The sequence below is a fragment of the Capricornis sumatraensis genome, chromosome 11, assembly GCF_032405125.1.
Source record: "Capricornis sumatraensis isolate serow.1 chromosome 11, serow.2, whole genome shotgun sequence".
Lineage (NCBI taxonomy): Eukaryota > Metazoa > Chordata > Mammalia > Artiodactyla > Bovidae > Capricornis > Capricornis sumatraensis.
The window spans coordinates 100,300,488-100,321,023 of record NC_091079.1 but is presented as its reverse complement, the minus strand read 5'-3'; the positions used below and the strand labels follow the sequence as shown (position 1 = coordinate 100,321,023).

The following is a 20,536-nucleotide window of genomic DNA, read 5'->3' as shown; positions in this document are numbered from 1 at the left end:
CAAACGCTGACAGCCGCAAAAGGGGAAATCAACAGTGACACAGTAATCACGGGGACTTAGCACTCCACTGACACCGGCGGGCAGGTCATCCAGACAGAAAGCTGGTAAGGAAGCCAAACCTAAACGACACATTCGACCAGATGGACTCAACTGATGTTTACAGGACATTCCACCCAAAAGCAGGAGAACAGTCGCCTTTCTAGCGCATGCGGAACATCCTTCAGCATAGCTCATGTCTTGGGTCATAAATCAAGCCTTGGTAAATTTAAGAAAATTGAAATCATATCAAGCACCTTTTCCGACCACAATACCGTGGGTGGTGGTGTCCGACTCTTGCAACCCCATGGACTATATCCTGCCAGGCTCCTCTGACCGCGGGATTTTCCAGGAAAGAATACTGGAGCGGGGTTGCTATTTCCTTCTCCAGGAGGTCTCCCCAGCCCAGGGATTAGAATTCAACTACAGGAAAATGTAAATCAAATTCCTCCTCCTTCACAAGTAATTAAATTGCAGCAGCGTTAACTGTTCTCAGTTCTGGGCCACTATGGTATAATCTACATTAACTCATTTCCTTGGCTGGTAATTACCTAGGTAAACAGCTATTTCTCTTGCAATACTGAAAATAAGCAGAGGGCAGCAATCATAGACTGTTACGGTACCCCAAGTACTCGGCGTAAGGGCTTTGAGAATGAATAGTAGGACTAATTAATGTTCATTAATGGGGTAAAAATATAACCATCACTACTACCTCTGAAGTTTTCAGAAAGTTACCGTAACGGCTCAAGTAAGAGGTGAAGACAAACTTGTGATGAAGACAGAGAAACACAACCGGGAGCAGCATTTCTGCAGTGAGCTGGAACACTGCGACCCCGGTCTACAGAGTCACAACCTACACAGCTACACAATCACAACGCACACAGCTACACAATCACAACCTACAGAGCTACACAGTCACAACCCGAACAACTACACAATCACAACCCACATAGCTACACAATCACAACCTACACAGCTACACAATCATAACCTACAGAGCTACACAATCACAACCTACACAGCTACACAAACCCACATCACAATCACAACCCAGATCGCTACACAATCACAACCCACACAGCTACACAATCACAACCCACAGAGCTACACAGTCACAACCCACACAGCTACACAATCAAAACCTACACAGCTACACAAACCCACATGGCTACACAATCACAACGCACACAGCTACACAATCACAACCTACAGAGCTACACAGTCACAACCCGAACAACTACACAATCACAACCCACATAGCTACACAATCACAACCCACACAGCTACACAATCACAACCTACACAGCTACACAATCATAACCTACAGAGCTACAGTCACAACCCGAACAACTACACAATCACAACCCACATAGCTACACAATCACAACCTACACAGCTACACAAACCCACATCGCTACACAATCACAACCCACATCGCTACACAATCACAACGCACACAGCTACACAATCACAACACACACAGCTACACAATCACAACGCACACAGCTACACAATCACAACCTACACAGCTACACAATCATAACCTTCAGAGCTACACAGTCACAACCCGCACAACTACACAATCACAACCCACACAGCTACACAATCACAACCCACACCGCTACACAATCACAACCCACACCGCTACACAATCACAACCCACACCGCTACACAATCACAACCCACATCGCTACACAATCACAACCCACACAGCTACACAATCAATCTACACAGCTACACAATCACAATCTACACAGCTACACAATCACAACCCACACAGCTACACAATCACAATCTACACAGCTACACAATCATAACCCACACAGCTACACAATCACAACCTACACAATTATAACCTGCACCCCCAGGCTACACAACTATCCTTCTTTGGCAAACATGTACCATTCTGATATTTTCAACGAAATAACTATGAAAATTCTGTTTGAAAATCTACTTTGTGTGTGCAGATTCTACTTTCAGATGGCTTTTTATTGAGTATATTTGACATATGACACTGCAAAGATTTAAAGTGCACAATATGTTAATTAGATTCACATTTATAATTTACATTTGTTTATATGTAATTTACATTGTATATAATGTATATTAATTTACATTTATATATTGTACTTTGGTTGACATAGTGCTATTTAGCACCTCTGTCTCAGCACATAATTACAGTACAATACTGTTGCCTACATTCTTTACACTGCACATTAGATTGCTATGTCTTACTTGCTACTCATTGCAAATCTGTTCCCCCTAAGGGTCTGATATAAGCACTTGTATTAAGGCAAAACTATCTTTTATTAATACCTTGGTTTTTAAATGAAGAAACAAACAAATCCAACAGAAATCCAAAACCTAAAATCACATCATGATTACATCATGTTTTTTTACCTTCTTTTGCTGGTGGGATGGTTGGAGGGAACGTCGGTGGCTGAGTAGGAAGCGATTCTGAAAAGCAGAGAACATCAGTTAACCTTCTCATCTGTGAAGAGAGGGAGGTCATGGAGTCATAACTCTTCAGGGGAGTCAATGATTCTGACAGCTGTTTTCTTTGAGAACTTAGTGAATTTAGGGCCCGCTGTAAATCAGCCAAAGCCCATGAAAGCTGGTTCCAACCATCTCCTCAACCTCAGACCGAAGGCTTGAAATGCCATTTTGCCACAGTCCAGTTCACCCAGCGGGAGTCGGCGCAGTCAAACCGTCAGTTCAAAGTGGTCTCAACGCTGCTTTGAGGCGGGGCCCTCCAGCCTATTCCAGACGAGTCTCTGCTGCTTTCACTACAGAGCAGCTCCCTTCTGCCTGAGGACGGACCATCAGCCCACGTCCACGAGCACCTCCTCCCTGTTCACCCTGCATTCTCAGGACATGGGCCCCCAGAGCCGATTCACCCTCGGCCGTGGTCAGACTGCGCCTGGGAAACTCAGCTCTGAGAACCAGACAGCAGGACCCTGGGAGGCTGCAGCGCGTCCTGATCAGTAACCCGGGTGAGGAGGGCTGAGAAACGTGTCAAGCGCAGAGGTGCGGTTAGGTTAAAGGCCATGGCCACAGTCACATAAGAGCTGTGACTTTCCTACCAATTCACATGGCAGGGCACCAGGAAGCTACGGCATCGTTAAGTGGAGTAAACATCCTAATGTTATTTTTTGCATATTCTTTTTTAAAAAATTCTTATTTGACACTAAAGAAAACTTGAGAATATTATCTTTCTTATCCCAGTATGCTGCTGCTGCTGCTAAGCCGCTTCAGTCACGTCCGACTCTGTGCAACCCCATAGACGGCAGCCCACCAGGCTCCGCCGTCCCTGGGATTCTCCAGGCAAGAACGCTGGAGTGGGTTGCCATTTCCTTTTCCAATTTATGAAAGTGAAGAGTGGAAGTGAAGTCGCTCAGTTGTGTCCAACTCTTAGTGACCCCATGGACTGCAGCCTACCAGGCTCCTCTGCCCATGGGATCTTCCAGGCAAGAGTACTGGAGTGGGGTGCCATTGCTTTCCCCGATCCCAGTATAATACAAGGGAAAACTCTCAACTAATCAGGGGGATGTTTAGCCTCTGGAGACAGTAAGTCCCAAACAGCTGGAAGGTTTTGAGCTCAGGCAGGCTGTTCGCTGTGAATGCTGTAAGGGGGCACCTTCACTGGCAGGAAGGTTGGAGGAGATGAATGTTAAGGTCTCTTCCAATTCCAGGAACCAATAAACTGACATTATTGAGTAAAGCAATTCAACCTTTAAAGGGATGAGGTAACTGTATTACTGATACAGAAAAATGTTTCAGATTAGTTATTATATGAAATGAAACAGAATACAATGGTATGATCCCATTTGTGAAACAAAAAATTCTATTTAACTGATTAATACAGGTTTATCTATATATATCTATGCGGTAATATATCTAATACACACACACATAACTACATACAACAGGCAGAATTTCTTGGAGGAGATCAAGCTGATATAAATGAGCTTGGGGGGGAAGAAAAAATGAAAAAAGGGGGGCATTCTCTGGTGGCCTGGTGGGTAGGATTCGATGCTTTCACTGAAGAGGCCCAGGTTTGATCCCTGGTCAGGAAACCGTATCATGTGCCACACAGCATGGCCAAAATACAGAAGACAGACAAGACAAGAGCAGGATGGCCAAAGAAGGGAGGCGGCAACACACTCTGCGCCTTCTGTTGCGTTATTAGAGACAGAGGAAACCACTTTGATATTTTAAAGGCAATTTTTTGGCAACTAAAAATTTTCACAAGTAAAAACATTTGAGACATTTTAGTATTAAAACTAGGATTGCAAAACATGTTTGAAAGCACTATAAAATATTTCTAAAGCCTAAAATCTGTGGAAGCAGCTGGTTGTCTTTACAATGGTGCATTTTCTTCAATGTGAAAAGCTGAGATAAATCGCAAGTTCAGTCAATAAATTCGAGAACCAAATCCACGAGTGCCTGTGGCAGCCAGATTAATATGTTTGGTCAGAACATCTGGCCCAAGAACCTCTTGGTAAGAACCACAGTGAACTGGCGAGAGTGCTTATATCCCCTGCGGGCACACAGAGGGTCCCCGTCCTCGAGTTTGGGAGAAGCTGTCCCGGAGGAGGGAACAGTCTCGGTCTCTGCATTTGCTCTCGGAGGTTGAGCGGGGCCAGTGGGTAGAAGCCCTGCAATGGCAGATGTCCCCACACAAGAAAAACGTTCACATCAAGCAGAGCTTTCCAAGTGAATCCTGGACGGGTCGTTAACAGTGGTGAGGTTAGGGTTAAGGGAAGCCGAACTAGACCAGGGGCCCCAACTCAAATATTTTTGGAGGTCAGGCACATAATGAATGGGAGCAAAGAACTCTGCCTAAACATTCAGGAATAACAAACTTCAGAGCGTGTACACCGTCCAAAGACGCGGAAGTTACTAGCTTTCCATATGTTTAGCTGCATGAGGATATGTGAGCCCTGTGTTGTCAGAGCTTTCGAATTTTCGAGAATACTTTAAAACGTAAAAAAAAAAAATGGCCCAGAGAAAACATGTGTGATGGGAGCTCTAACCGCATGGCCGTGGTTTCTGACTTTCAGGAAGACAGCAAGAGGGACTTCCCTGATGGCCCGGAGTTAGGACCCCGACTCCCACTGCAGGGCGCAAGCCCACCCCTTGGTGGGGAGCTCAGGCCCTGCACACCACACGGTGTGGCCTAAAGATTTTTTATTTAAAGGGAAGAAGAGCGATACCAAAAATATTTTTCAATAAAATAAAACGCAGTTGCAAAGTCCTCAGCGGGGTCTTTCCAGTGGATCTTCACCGCCACCAAACTAAGCTAAGAAAAAAGGTATGTAATTTTATTGTAAGCAAACAGCAGCTCAGAGACGTTAAACTGCCTAAGGCAACAATGGAAAAAAGGACCCCCAAACAAGCTTTTTAGACTTTAAATCTGAAGCCCTAACAGGCGCCTAATAATTTCAAAATTATAGAATCCTCTGCCCAAAACCAAATTCTAATGAGCAATAAAACGCAAGAAGAGACTGCTACGTTCTCCAACGTGGATAAAACTCAAAAACACACGCTGAGTGAAAGATACCAGACGCAAAAGACGACCTGTTGCATACTTCCATTTTTACGAAATGTCTGGGAGAGACAAATGTGTAAGAACAGAACGGAGGCTGCCTGGAGCCGACTGTGGGAGGAGGGCTCGCTGCGGACGAGCCTGACGGATCTCCAGGCGGGGGGAACGTCCCAACACTGAGCTGCAGCAAAGGCTGCAGAGCTCTCGAAATGTCCAGAAGCCACTGACTTGTACACTTGGGGTGAATCTTAAGGAGTGCAAAGGATACCTCAAAAATACACGTGATGTAAAATGTTGACTTCCAGTGTTATGAAATAAAGTCCTCGTGTTGGAAAGCAGATGATTCCACTAGCTACACTTTCACCGTCTGTGTTTGAAGATTGTATATTGATGGTGATTTTTTGTGTGTGTACAGAGAAACGGAAAGACCTATACAGCTGGGTAGCGGAACTTTCTAAACGCCAGACACGTGAGAGAGGGGCTTTCAAGAAAGCCGATCGTCGGCCACCTATTCGGACACCAGTCCTTGAGGATTGCAAGTTTAAGTTCAAGACACTGAGTTGGGGACACACCGGTATCTCCCAGAATTCAGTACCAATCAAACCACTTCATGCTTATGGCCTCTAGGTCAGGAATCTTTGATTAAAAGGGCACCAGGCAGTTGCCGCCTTCCTTGCCATTTAGACTACGTAGAAAGTGCTCTCTTTCCCTTTTAGACTCTGCCTTTCCCTTGCGTGCGTCAGGTTCCCTGCCAATTTGGAAAAAGCATCAGAGCCTCTTGAGGAGGCAAGGCCGGGTCGGCCAGCTGGCACGTCCTGGCCCCACTCCCACCCCCGAGGCTGGAGTGCTGGGCCATTGTTCCAGTGTCAGGACCCAGCTCTTACACTTCATCTCACACTCCAGGCCCCACAGATGTTCCTAATGGAAGCCTCACAATAGGGGCCATTGTTTCAAGCACTTTGCCTGCCTACGGCCTTACAGTCCCCTGGGGCAACAGGCAGAGATGGGGAAATCCACAGACCGCGGCCACAGGCAGTGAATTCCGGGGCTGGGTACAAAGAGCAACGCTTGTAGCACAGATATTCCAGGGCACAATGGCTAATGTTTTTATAGACGGAATAAGGTTTCCGAACCAAAACCATGTTCCTAAAATACTGCTTGTTCATGGATACAGGGCTCAAGAGAGAACGCCTTTGACTTACGTGTTTTTCCCATTATGCTCACGCTGGGTCCCTCCATCTCCTGGAGCTTTGTGTAAACACTGATTTTATATTCTGAATCAGGCTGAAGTCCATAGAAGCAATGCCTGTTTGTCCCGCCACCCAAAGTGGATTCTTGCTTTTGTGTATCTATAATCAAAACAAAACATATATGACAAAACATACATACATGAATTTTTTTTTAATAGCCACCAATAGAGGATTTGCTTCTAAAACACTTAGTATGTAAGGCCTATTCAGATAACTCCAGAATGAATTAAACTTGTTTGAGTGATTGTATCTTTTTTCAAAACAATTAATATATCCATTGTTTTTCTTTAATAATTGAAAATTGAATTTTATATGTTCAGAAATGAGATTGACTAGTAAAAGGCTGTTGAGGACTTAACAAATGGAGAATTGTTCCTGTTTATAATTATATGCACACATCTGCACTGATCTTTTGGACAGGTGCGGAGGTGAATATATTATTTTTTAAAAATTAGGATTCCCAATATGACTGAGAGCTTATTTTAGTACCAGGCTCTGTGTGTGCAGGCTAAGCACTTTGGTCATGACCGACACTTTGCGACCCCATGGACTGTAGCCCACCAGGCTCCTCCATCCACAAGATTCTGCAGGCATGAACACTGGATTGGGTTGCCATGACCCCCTCCAGGGGACCCTCCCAGGCCAGGGATCGAACCTGTGTCTCTTAGGATGTCTCCTGCATGGACAGGCAGGTTCTTTACCTCTAGCACCACGAGGGAAGACCACCAGGCTCTGTGCTTGGTGTTTAACGATAAAAACACAACAAAGGCAACAATGGCCAACGTTCACTTAGCACTCACCACACAGCAGGCGCTGCTCTAAGGATTTTACATGTGTTAATCCATTTGATCCTTATAATTATCCCCAATTTAAAGACAAGAAACTGAAGACCAGAAAAATTAGTAGTTTACCCAAGTCCATACACTAAGTAGCTGAACTAAAATGTAAATTCCAAACTTAGAAGTCCAGTTTCAGAGGATGTTGCTTTAATTTCCATTAGTCTCTTGGACTGCAAGGAGATCCAACCAGTCCATTCTAAAGGAGATCAGCCCTGGGTGTTCTTTGGAAGGAATGATGCTAGAGCTGAAACTCCAGTACTTTGACCACCTCATGCGAAGAGCTGACTCATTGGAAAAGACTCTGACGCTGGGAGGGATTGGGGGCAGGAGGAGAAGGGGACAACAGAGGATGAGATGGCTGGATGGCATCACTGACTCGATGGACGTAAGCCTGAGTGAACTCCGGGAGTTGGTGATGGACAGGGAGGCCTGGCGTGCTGCGATTCATGGGATTGCAAAGAGTCAGACACGACTGAGCAACTGAACTGAATATACCATGTGCTGTGCTAAGTCACTTCAGTCGTGTCTGACTCTTTGCAAGCCCATGGACTACAGCACGCCAGGCCTCCCTGTCCATCACCAAATCCCGGAGCTTACTCAAACTCATATCTATTGAGTTGGTGATGCCATCCAACCATCTCATCCTCTGACGTCCCCTTCTCCTCCCACCTTCAACCTTTCCCAGCATCAGGGTCTTTTCCAGTGAGTTAGTTCTTCACATCAGGTGGCCAAAGTATTGGAGGTTTAGCATCAGTCCTTCCAATGAATATTCAGGACTGATTTCCTTTAGGATTGACTGGTTGGATCTCCTTGCAGTCCAAGAGACTCTCAAGAGTCTTCTCCAACACCACAGTTTTAAAGCATCAATTCTTCAGCACTCAGCTTTCTTTATAGTCCAACTCTCACATCAATACATGACTACTGGAAAAACCATAGCTTTGACTAGAAGGACTTTTTTCAGCAAAGTAATGTCTCTGCTTTTTAATATGCTGTCTAAGTTGGTCATAACTTTTCTTCCAAGAAGTAAGTGTCTTTTAATTTCATGGCTGCAGTCACCATCTACAGTGATTTTGGAGCCCCCCGAAATAAAGGCTGACACTGTTTCCATTGTTTCCCCATCTATTTCCCATGAAGTGATGGGACTGGATGCCATGATCTTAGTTATCTGAATGTTGAGCTTTAAGCCAAATTTTTCCCTCTCCTCTTTCACTTTCATCAAGAGGCTCTTTAGTTCCTCTTCACTTTCTGCCATAACGGTGATGTCATCTGCGTATCTGAGGTTTTTTATATTTCTTCCAGCAATCTTGATTCCAGCTTGTGCTTCATCCATCCTGGCATTTCTCATGCTGTACCCTGCATATAAGTTAAATAAGCAGGTTGACAATATACAGCCTTGAAATACTCCTTTCTTAATTTGGAACTGGTTCTAACTGTTGCTTCCTGGCCTGCATACAGATTTCTCAGGAAGCAGGTAAGGTGGTCTGGTATTCTCATCTCTTGAAGAATTTTCCACAGTTTGTTGTGATCCACACAGTCAAAGGCTTTGGCATAGTCAATAAAGCTGAAGCAAATGTTTTTCTGGAATTCTCTTGCTTTCCAACAGATGTTGGCAATTTGATCTCTGGTTCCTCTGCCTTTTCTAAATCCAATTTGAACATCTGGAAGATCACAGCTCATGTACTATTAAAGCCTGGCTTGGAGAATTTTGAGCATTACTTTACTAGCGTGTGAGATCAGTGCAATTGTGCGGCAGTTTGAACATTCTTAGGCATTGCCTTTCTTTGGGATTGGAGTGAAAACTGACCTTTTCCAGGCCTATGGCCACGGCTGAGGTTTCCATATTTGCTGGCATACTGAGTGCAGCACTTTCACAGCATCATCTTTTAGGATCTGAAATAGCTCAGCTGGAATTCCATCACCTCCACTAGCTTTGTTCGTAGCGATGCTTCCTGAGGTCCACTTGACTTCACACTCCAGGATGTCTAGTTTTAGGTGAGTGATCACACCGTCGTGGTTATCTGGGCTGAGAAGATCTTTGTACAGTTCTTCTGTGTATTCTTGCCACCTCTTAATATCTTCTGCTTCTGTGAGGTCTATACCATTTCTGTCCTTTATCGAGCCCATCTTTGCATGAAATGTTCCCTTGGTATCTCTAACTTTCTTGAGGAGATCTCTAGTCTTTCCCATTCTAATGTTTTCCTCTATTTCTCTGCATTGTTCACTGAAGTAGGTTTTATCTATGGACAAATCCTGATTTTTTAAAAATGTAATTAAAGTAAGGCCATCTGTTGAATGGAATCTGAAATTTATTTTTATAATTGTCAATATTAAAGAACTTCGAAAGTGAACTTTATGTTTAGTAATATATTTCTTTCAAACATAGGTCTACCTCAATATTTTCTTTATTAGATATTATAGAAAATGATGAAATTGAAACTATTTAAGGTGTTTGTGAGATTTAAATAGCTGTGAAAGGAACTTAAGAGTAAGAAAATATTAGTAAACCCTGCCTTCTGCTTGGCTGATATCCAAGCTCAGCCTTGGGTTCCTGGGCTCAGAACACGGTAACAGCAGCTTTATTTTGACCCTAACCACTCTGGAGCCTCCTGCAAGCTTCTGTGAGCCACCTGTAATACAAACGTTTCCCAAATCCTATGCATGGATCATCTTTACCTATCTCCACAAAAACTTGAGAGACTCTCCAGGAATTAATTCTAGAAATGTACTTTCTGTCATTTCTTCTATTTCTCATGAATACCACGCACGTTATAGACCCTTGACAACAGAGTACAAACAGGTTTCACCGCTGCATAACAAAACAAAGCCTACGAATCATTGGGAAGCTGGAACAAGCGCTGGGAAATTAACAGGAAACGGAAGCAGGTTGCTCCCAAGGCTGACGGAGCAGGGTACACGCACGGGGGTGGGTCCGCATGTGTGACTCACGGCCTTGCCTTAAAGAAAAGCATTTAAACTGATCAAATGATGACTAATTTCCTTGCCCTCTTGTGCCAAAGGCCAGAAGTTAACTTTTTTTTTTTGGAACAAGGGGGAAAATCTGTCACTGAGCCTCATTCTCATGAGGTCATGCTAAACACATTCTTTGGGTGACTGTAATGCACCAACTTGACTCCCAAGTGGCTCAGGAGGGGTTACTGAGATCTGCAAGCAAAGAAGGTCCCAGATCCAGTAGACGCAGTTGGAATCTGATGATACATGCTTTCCACTCTCTGGGTCTTTCAAATCCTGTGACCCCTGAACATGGTATCAGTGCTTCAAAAAGTTGAATCTTGGGAACAGGCTCGTTTTGTATGATCTTTTGTTTTGGGATCTGGTCCCTAATAATGTAGGCTCTCCACTATGCTGCAATTGTCTATTCTGGTTAATAGATGACAGGGAACTAGACATTTCAGCACCGAAAGACAGAAGACAAGGTGAGCATCTTTGAAACTTAGGAAAAAATCAGGCTAAAAAGAAGTTTACCAAGTTAACGGGATTAGGGAGGGAATACAGTGTGAGGTGCATATCTCCATCCACCCGCAGGTGCCACGTCGATTCAAACACGGCAGGGCAGAGAGGCGGCGCTCTGCAGCGGCTGGAGAACTGACGGAGGCTCTCAGGGGTTCCGAGGCACTCAAAACCAGCCCTGCGCCTCTCAAACGCTGGTCTGTCCTAAAATACCGACAATTTGGAAAGTCTAATGCCTGACTCGAAAGCATATTGGATTTCACTCTCTAGAGAGGACTTGATCCTTCTGGTAATCTTTCTTTTTTTTCTTCTTGGCTATGAAAAACCTGTCATAATATTTACACAAGTAGAGGACAGCTGTTGTTTTTGCCTGTCTAACATGTGATCTTTTTTTCGTTGAACCTGACCCTGGTCTTTTGACTTGGGAAGGCCTGAGTAAGAACGCCCAGCTCTCCCCAGACACAGGCTGGGAAAGAGCCAGGTCTCACTCGCCGTTGAGTCCATGCATATTCCATGAACTCAGTGACAGATTCAGGGGGATGCGACCCCAAACCAGGCCAACATGACTCGAGGTCCTGGACTTCTGTGGGAATTGCTGAGAGAGAAGAGCTTCCTTCTAGCTAAGACGGTGAAGCTGAAGCTAGGAGGATGCGCGTCTGGACTCGACCGGGCCGGCTCTCCGTCTGCTGAGAAGGAAGGCGGAGGAGAGAGAGCGGGGAATGCGGTCCGGCTTCCCCTTGGCGAGGGCATCTGAACCCCGCGGCTTCCACGCGCCGGAGGCGGACGCTGGGGGATGTCTCGGTGTGCTAGGTATGGGTGACCTTTCCATCTGAGTCCCTGTTATTTGTGCTTTTTACCATTTAGAAACAAAGCAAGCACACCTGAATGATATAGCCTGGCTGCTTTATTCACAAACTCCTTGGAGATTTATAGGTATGACCACAGGAAAAGTCCTCAAAAGAAGTCATTTGGGAAAAACGGAGGCTCAGAGAAGAACACTGACCAGCTGTCGGGTTAGAGCAGAAATCTACCAACTTCATCTCAGTAAAAGTGCATGAGATCAGACACGGGGGATTCAAAACACAGAGAGAGCGCCGCCCGTCAGGCAGTGGGAGTTTGGCAGTGCGTACCCGTGTGCCGAGTCGCTTCTGTCCTGTCTGACTCTGTGCAGCCCTGTGGACTGCAGCCCGCCAGGCTCCTCTGTCCATGGGGCTCTCCAGGCAGGAACACTGGAGCGGGTTGCCATGCCCTCCTCCTGGGGATCTTCCTGCCCAGGGACTGAACCTGCCTCTCTTCTGGCTCCCGCATTGCCAGGCGGGCTCTTCACTACTAGCGCCACCTGGGAAGCCCAGGAGTTTGGCAGAGGCATTCAGAAATAAGCCAGCCTGGGGTAAGGCTCTTGTCTATCATGCAGAGAAACTGGGTCCCGTCCTCTCTAATTTCTCCTCTGGTTGAAGCGGAAGGACTGACACTTCTGCAGAGGCAGCACGTGTAGCCAGCAGGAGGTGTTCCCGAGGTGAAACAGTGGAGCCCAGGGACGCAGGCACCCATGGAAGAAGGTACATCTGATCACATGTCCAACAGCAGCGATCAGGAATGAGGATCACATCGCTCTGTGAGATAGAGAAACTCAACCCAATTCTTCCCCAGTGCAAAGTGGAAAGACTTCAAGGCATGAATTAGGAGGTGGGGATTAACATATGCAGTAATATGCATACAATAGATAATCAGCAAGGACCTACCCTGTAGTACTCAGCACTCTAACAGCCTACTGGGAAAAGAATCCAAAGCAGACACTTATGTATAACTTAATCAGGTGGCTGTACACCCAACACAAACATGACATTATGAATCAACTGTATTCCAGTACACAATAAAAATTAAATAAAAAAACAAAGTGGAAAGACTATTCCCTACCCTAAATCGTGTAAGTTAAAATATTGAAACATATTCCCCACGTTAACTCCCACCCCTGGCTATCAATTAGAATCTGTTGCTGTCTAGTTGGTTAATAATATGCAGCTGGACACCTGAGTGAATAAGATGTAGGCTAATTGGGCTAAAAAATTGCTCAGCTATAACTGCTGATGAAAAATAAACTGAACAATACTTTTGTTCATTCTTGCTGAATTGAGACTGTTGAGGCTCAGCTGAAGAGGTTTTTGGAAGCCTGAAAATAATCCTGGCAAAATACAAATTAATTTAACTGGAAGATAAGAAGGAAGCGGGGACTCGTATTTCTAGTAAAACACTTGGCTTCAGCAAGAGCTTGTGTGTGTGTGTGTGTGTGTGTGTGTGCACGTGCGTGCGTGTGTGTGTGTGTACGCGTGTGCGTGCGTGTGTGTGCACACACTCAGTTGCTCAGTTGTGTCTGACTCTTTGCAGCTACATCGACTGTAACCTGCCAGGCTGCTCTGTCCGTGGGTTTCTCCAGGCGAGAACCCTGGAGTGGGCTGCCACTTCCTCCGCCAGGGGACCTTCCCGAGCCAGACACTGAGCCCACATCTGCCGCATTTCCAGAATCGGCAGGAGGATTCTTTAAAGTGAGTCACCTGGGAGGTCCACCAAGAGCTTATTGAGGTTTTAGGTGACCAGATCAATGTTATCATTGATAACGTCACATTGTCTGATAAGAATCCCAATACTATTTGTAAAAGCATTTAATAAAAAAAAATACCCTGATGGATTTCACTAATTTCTTGATAAAGACAGTTTTGATATCTTTATGTCAATCTGTATAAACATGATTTTCAATAAAAGCTAATGACTATCTGCAGGAGCCTCCGTCCCATCCTGTCAACTTCTTAAATGGCGTCTTACATGAAAATACTCTGGGGTAATTTGGATGTGTGATCTTCATAGTTACTATGTTGCTAAGGCTTAACAAGTACCACCAAATGTGATAACTGTCAACTGCTGTCTATTAAAGTATGACTCAGCTAGTCTTAAAAAGATAAATGGAACATGACTCCTCAAGACTTTATAGGTATTGTCAACAGTTGCATATCTTTCATCTAACTCTGCTTCAGTTCAGTTCAGTCGCTCAGTCGTGTCCGACTCTGCGACTCCACAGACTGCAGCACGCCAGGCCTCCCTGTCCATCACCAGCTCCCAGAGTTTACTCAAACTCATATCCATCGAGTCGGTGATGCCGTCCAACCACCTCATCCTCTGTCATCCCCTTCTCCTCCCGCCTTCAATCTTTCCCAGCATCAGGATCTTTTCCAAAGAGTCAGTTCTTTGCATCAGGTGGACAAAATATTGGAGTTTCAGCTTCAGCATCAGTCCTTCCAATGAATATTCAGGACTGACTTCTTTTAGGATTGACTGGTTGTGTCTCCTTGCAGTCCAAGGGACTCTCAAGAGTCTTCTCCAACACCATAGTTCAAAAGCATCAGTTCTTCGGCACTCAGCCTTCTTCACAGTCCAACTCTCACATCCATACATGACTACTGGAAAAACCATAGCTTTGACTACACGGACCTTTGTTGGCAAAGTAATGTCTCTGCTTTTTAATATGCTGTCTATGTTGGTCATAGCTTTCCTTCCAAGGAGTAAGTGTCTTTTAATTTCATGGCTGCAATCACCATCTGCAGTGATTTTGGAGTCCAAAAATATAAAGCCTTTCACTGTTTCCCCATGTATTTTCCATGAAGTGATGGGACCAGATGCCATGATCTTAGTTTTCTGAATGTTGAGTTTCAAGCTTTTTCACTCTCCTCTTTCACTTTCCTCTAGAGGTTCTTTAGTTCTTCACTTTCTGCCATAAGGGTCGTGTCATCTGCATATCTGAGGTTATTGCTATTTCTCCCAGCAATCTTGATTCCAGCTTGTGCCTCCTCCAGCCCAGCATTTCTCATGATGTACTCTGCATAGAAGTTAAATACGCAGGATGACAATATACAGCCTTGACGTACTCCTTTTCCTCTTTGGAACCAGTCTGTTGTTCCATGTCCAGTTCTAACTGTTCCTTCTTGACCTCCATACAGATTCCTCAGGAGGCAGGTAAGGTGGTCTGGTATTCCCATCTCTTGAAGAATTTTCCACAATTTGTTGTGATCCACACAGTCAAAGGCTTTGGCGTAGTCAATAAAGCAGAAGTAGATGTTTTTTTTGGAACTCTCTTGCTTTTTCAATGATCCAATGGATGTTGGCAATTTGATCTCTGGTTCCTGTGCCTTTTCTAAATCCAGCTTGAACATCTGGAAGTTCATGGTTCATGTACTGTTGAACCCTTGCTTGGAGAATTACTTGGCTAGTGTGTGAGATGAGTGCAATTGTGCAGTACTTTGAGCATTCTTTGGCACTGCCTTTCTTTGGAACTGGAATGAAAACTGACCTTTTCAGTCCTGTGGCTACTGGCAACTTTTCCAAATTTGCTGGCATACTGAGTGTGGCACTTACACAGCATCATCTTTTAGGATCTGAAATAGCTCCACTGGGATTCCATCATCCCCACTCGCTTTGTTTGTAATGATGCTTCCTAAGGCCTCTTGACTTTGCATCCCAGGATGTCTGGCTCTCGGTGAGTGATAACTCCACCGTGGTTATCTGGGTCATCAAGATGTCTTTTTGTACAGTCCTTTCGTGTATTCTTGCCACTTCTGAATATCTTCTGCTTCTGTTAGGTCCATACAATTTCTGTCCTTTATTGTGCCCCTCTTTGCATGAAATGTTGGTATCTCTAATTTTCTTGATGAGATCTCTAGTCTTTCCCATTCTATTTTTTTCCTCTATTTCTTTGCATTGATTGCTGAAGAAGGCTTTCTTATCTCTCCTTGCTGTTCTGTGGAACTCTGCATTCAGATGGGTATATCTTTCCTTTTCTCCTTGGCCTTTAGTGTCTCTTCTTTTCACAGCTATTTGTAACGCCTCTTCAGCCATCTTGCCTTTTTGCATCTCGTTTTCTTGGGGATGGTCTTGACCCCTGTCTCCTGTACAATGTCACGAACCTCATTCCATAGTCATCAGGCACTCTATCTATCAGATCTAGGCCCTTAAATCTGTTTCTCACTTCCACTGTATAATCATAAGGGATTTGATTCAGGTCATACCTGAATGGTCTAGTGGTTTTCCCTACTTTCTTCAATTTCAGTCTGAATTTGGCAATAAGGAGTTCATGATCTGAGCCACAGTCAGCTCCCGGTCGTGTTTTTGCTGACTGTATAGCGCTTCTCCATCTTTGGCTACAAAGAATATAATCAATCTGATTTCGGTGTTGACCATCTGGTGATGTCCACATGTAGAGTCTTCCCTTGTGTTGTTGGAAGAGGGTGTTTGCTATGACCAGTGCATTCTTTTAGCAAAACTCTATTAGTCTTTGCCTGCTTCATTCTGTACTCCAAGGCCAAATCTGCCTGTTACTCCAGGTAGCTGTTGACTGCTTACTTCTGCATTCCAGTCCCCTATAATGAAGAGGACATCTTTTTTGGGTGTTGGTTTCTAGAAGGTCTTGTAGGTCTTCATAGAACCGTTCAACTTCAGCTTCTTCCGCGTTATTGGTCGGGGGCATAGACAAATTACTGTGATATTGAATAGTTTGCCTTGGAAACAAACAGAGATCATTCTGCCATTTTTGAGATTTCATTCAAGTACTGCATCTCATGTAAACTCCAGGAGTTGGTGATGGACAGGGAGGCCTGGTGTGCTGCGGTCCATGAGGTCACAAAGAGTCGGACACGACTGAGTGACTGAACTGAACTGAACAGCATTTCAGACTCTTTTGTTGACCATGAGGGCTACTCCATTTCTTCTGAGGGATTCCTGCCCACAGTAGTAGATGTAATGCTCATCTGAGTTAAATTCACCCATTCCAGTCCATCTGAGTTTGCTGATTCCTAGAATGTCCATGTTCACTCTTGCCATCTCCTGTTTGACCACTTCCAGTTTGCCTTGATTCATGGACCCGACAATCCAGGTTAAGCATCTCAGAAAACCACCACAGAATCCAAGTGATTTGTCCTGACTTTTCCTTATTCAGTGTTTATTGCAGATTAAAGCCACTCCCATATGCTTAGCCGATGTCTGGCTTAAGGGACCTTTACAGGATCACACGCAGGGAATCAAGGAATCAGTGGCTTATTAGCACGCCTGCAGAGACAAAGCCTTGCTTAGTGTTGGCAGAAATCCCTTCTTGTGTTTCTAATATTCTATCTCATATTTTCAGCTCATTTCCAGCAACTCTGCTAAACTCTCAGTGCTTTACTAAACTATGCTTTCCACTTCCTGGATTAGAGTAAAAGCGGATTCCTGCATTTAAAATGTAGTTATAGCCAGGGATGTGTGCTACTAACTAAAGACAAGTCCCATCCAGATCTGAAAAATTAGCCCTTTCTGCTTTTTTAAGTGAGGAAACCATTTATCGTTTATCCAGAAATAAAAAAGCAGTAACAATCGCGAGGACTTCCCCAGTGATCCAGTGGATAAGAGTCCACCTGCCAGTGCAGGGGACATGGGTTTGATCCCTGGTCTGGGAAGATTCCTCGTGCCGCGGGCTTCTGAGCCCATGAACCACAACTGCTGAGCCCGCACTGCACCTCCGGAGGCCAGAGTGCCGAGTCTGTGCTTCACAGGAGGAGCCACGCAAGAGGCCCATGCCCCACACCTAGAGAGTGGCCTCCACCTGCAGCGCTAGAGGAGAGCCTGCAGCAGCGATGACTTAGTCAATTATTTCAAAATTAATGACCTTATCAGCAAATTTGAAAGGTTAAAAAATGCCATCTGGAATTCTGTAATGTTGGCTCTGTCCCGCCCCCCAAACAACAAGACGATCTTTCCTACCGACAATACAAATCTGATCAAAGAAATTTTCATTATTTGATCCCATCTTCTGAATATTATTCACGCTCACAATGACAAAACAAGATTAACAGTTCCTGGAAACTCATTCTTGGAGAATCCGTCTTTTGTTATTGTTCTTGATACTTTTAGTGAAAATAGCAGACATTTTAAGTGTTTCACCTTTGAAGCCAAATCCGAAACTGTAGATGAACTTGAGAGCTTTGATGCTAATGTACTGCCCATGGATAGCACAGATACATCACTTCATCTCCTGAATGAGTTTGCTGCTCATCAATTATCCCCAAAAGTAAAAAAAATCACTGAGAGAAGCACTGAAGTCAAACCCAGATCTCCACAGAGTAAGGACCAAGATAACAGGGCCGTACAGTTTTAAGGCGTGTTGTCAGTCTTGCCTAAGCAACTCCTACCACCAACAGCAGCCACACTTCCTGGGTGTTTACTATGCACAGAGCACAGCTGCAGACACTTCACGCAGGTGGTCTCAGCTCAGTCCTCACAGGATGCCCCAAGAGCCACACTGTGGTTCTGCCTATTAGCCGTAAACGGGCAAATGGAGACCTGGAGAGATTAAGCAACTGGCTTAAGCAGCCCTCCCGACTACATCCTGCACGACTCACAGCATAGCGTGGCCTCCTCAGGCAGAGTGCATTTGTCTCCAGTTCACGGTGTGTCGTCCGCAGTACCTTGCACAGAGCACGCGAGCGCGTGGCAGAGGCACGGGTGACGGGTCACACTTACCCTGGCGGGATTCCAGGACAATCCTGTAGGCAGTGGCGTGGCGCTGCACCTGCCAGCGGGCACACAAGCTGGTCGTCTGGATCGCGTCTGCCTGAAGGTCGGTCACACCCAGAAACACTGCAGTGAGACAGAAACACGACTGGGTCACTCTGCAGACAACGCCACAGTCATCCCCAAGTCCGAAGTCAACTTTGGTAAAATTTGAATTCAAGGTTCCACAGCTAGTGGTAGGAAACCCACCAAGTTACACAAAGGATAGCGATTTTATGACTGTAAAAAGCAGTTGCAGAATGTGATGTATGATAGGGTTTGTCTGTTCCCTGTAAACAAAAAAAGAAATATATGTCTGGAAAAAGCCAGTTGTGATGGATGGTGAAATTATGGGTGATTTTAAATCTTCCCTCTTCATTAATCTGTGCTTTCAAAATATTCCACAATTAATATATAATACTTTCATAACAAAAATGTTAAACACAATATGTACTCATCAACCACTGAGAGAAAGCTATGGTTTAAACAAAAGGGAAGAGCAAAGAGGACGAAAGGGAAATCACTCAGACAGGAGCAGCTCACACAGGCTGCCCTCGAAACACGGCTGAGTGAGAAGGAGCAAGCTTCTGAAAATTTAAAAAGGAAAAATTTAGCACAGAAAACAGGAAATGATTAAGAATACACGCATTCTTATTCATCTTAGGACGAACACAGTTATATACAAAAGTTATTCACAGCGAGTTTATTTGAAGAAGCAGTAAAAATACTGTTTCTCCAATTGAGGACTAAGGATTCAGTGTTTACCACTGAGATCCAACCAGAAAAAGCAGCAAATTAATGATATTTACTTTTTCTAAGGACCTCTGCCTTCATCCACATCATTCATTCTCTTGTATGTCTCTTTCAGTCACTTCATAAAATTAAAAAATAGCTTAAAATTATTTTTCAAGATGGTAAAAATAATCTGGACTAGTAACAATTTGCATCATGACACTGTTCCTTTTTGTTGATCAGCAAAGGAAGACCGTTTTCCTAAGGCAATGAAACAATCCTCTCCCCCCACAAAAAAAGGAAACCAATAATGACTTATATACCCACACTAAATTTTAAAAATACTGTGAATCAATTTATTTTCGATTTTACAGGGTTTTATTATTCTTGGGAAAAAGAAAGAAAGAAAGCCAATCTAATTTTTACCTTAAGGATAGATGATAAAACAATTCAATACTTTCATTATTTTAAAATATGTTTGGAATACCCACATTTATTAAAGGAGAGAAAAGGGGTGAAACAGAAGGAGGGGAGCGGAGAAGAGAGGACAGAGATACGAGAGACAGTAAGAAGAGAGCGCAAGAGAAAGTCAGGGACAGGAGGACTGGCTCAGACGGGAGGGGCATCTGGAGGGGAGAGGAGGACAAACTAGGGGCAGGCGATGAAGGTGGGCACGCACGGGGGCTCACAGGGCTTCTGAGGAAGGCTGCCGGGTGGCGAGGGGCTCACGGAAACACTGGAGGCTTCCCGGGGGCTCAGAGGGTAAGGAAGCCGCCTGCAGCGCACGAGACCTGGGCTCCATCCCTGGGTTGGGAAGATGCCCCGGAGAAGTGAATGGCACCCACTCCAGCGTCCGGGCCTGGAGATGGACAGAGGAGCCTGGCGGGCTGTAGTCCGTGGGGTCACAAAGAGTCGGACACGACCGAGCAGCTAACACTCTCACTTCATAGTACCTACACCACTATCATTTCAGTTGCCAAGTCTGAGATCAGAACTATAGGCCAAAGGCTTCCAAGCCCTGTTGAAGAGAGACACTATTTCTTTTGAGATTAAATGGATCCCATATCTAGCTTTCTAATTTTAAAGATTTCCAT

The 20,536-nt window shown here is 44.7% G+C and overlaps 1 protein-coding gene across 7 annotated transcripts in view; it reads right to left on the bottom strand.

Moving 5' to 3' along the window:
* The window catches only part of COL14A1 (collagen type XIV alpha 1 chain), a 231,080-nt gene that overhangs the window by 103,168 nt on the left and 107,376 nt on the right, over positions 1-20,536 (bottom strand). For all 7 annotated transcript variants that reach the window (XM_068983360.1, XM_068983358.1, XM_068983361.1 and 4 more), the window contains 3 exons: positions 18,681-18,797; positions 6,787-6,933; positions 2,437-2,493 (listed from right to left, as the gene is read on the bottom strand). In XM_068983360.1, coding sequence (XP_068839461.1) covers positions 2,437-2,493; positions 6,787-6,933; positions 18,681-18,797 — 321 coding nt within the window. The remainder of the gene's footprint in view (positions 1-2,436; positions 2,494-6,786; positions 6,934-18,680; positions 18,798-20,536) is intronic.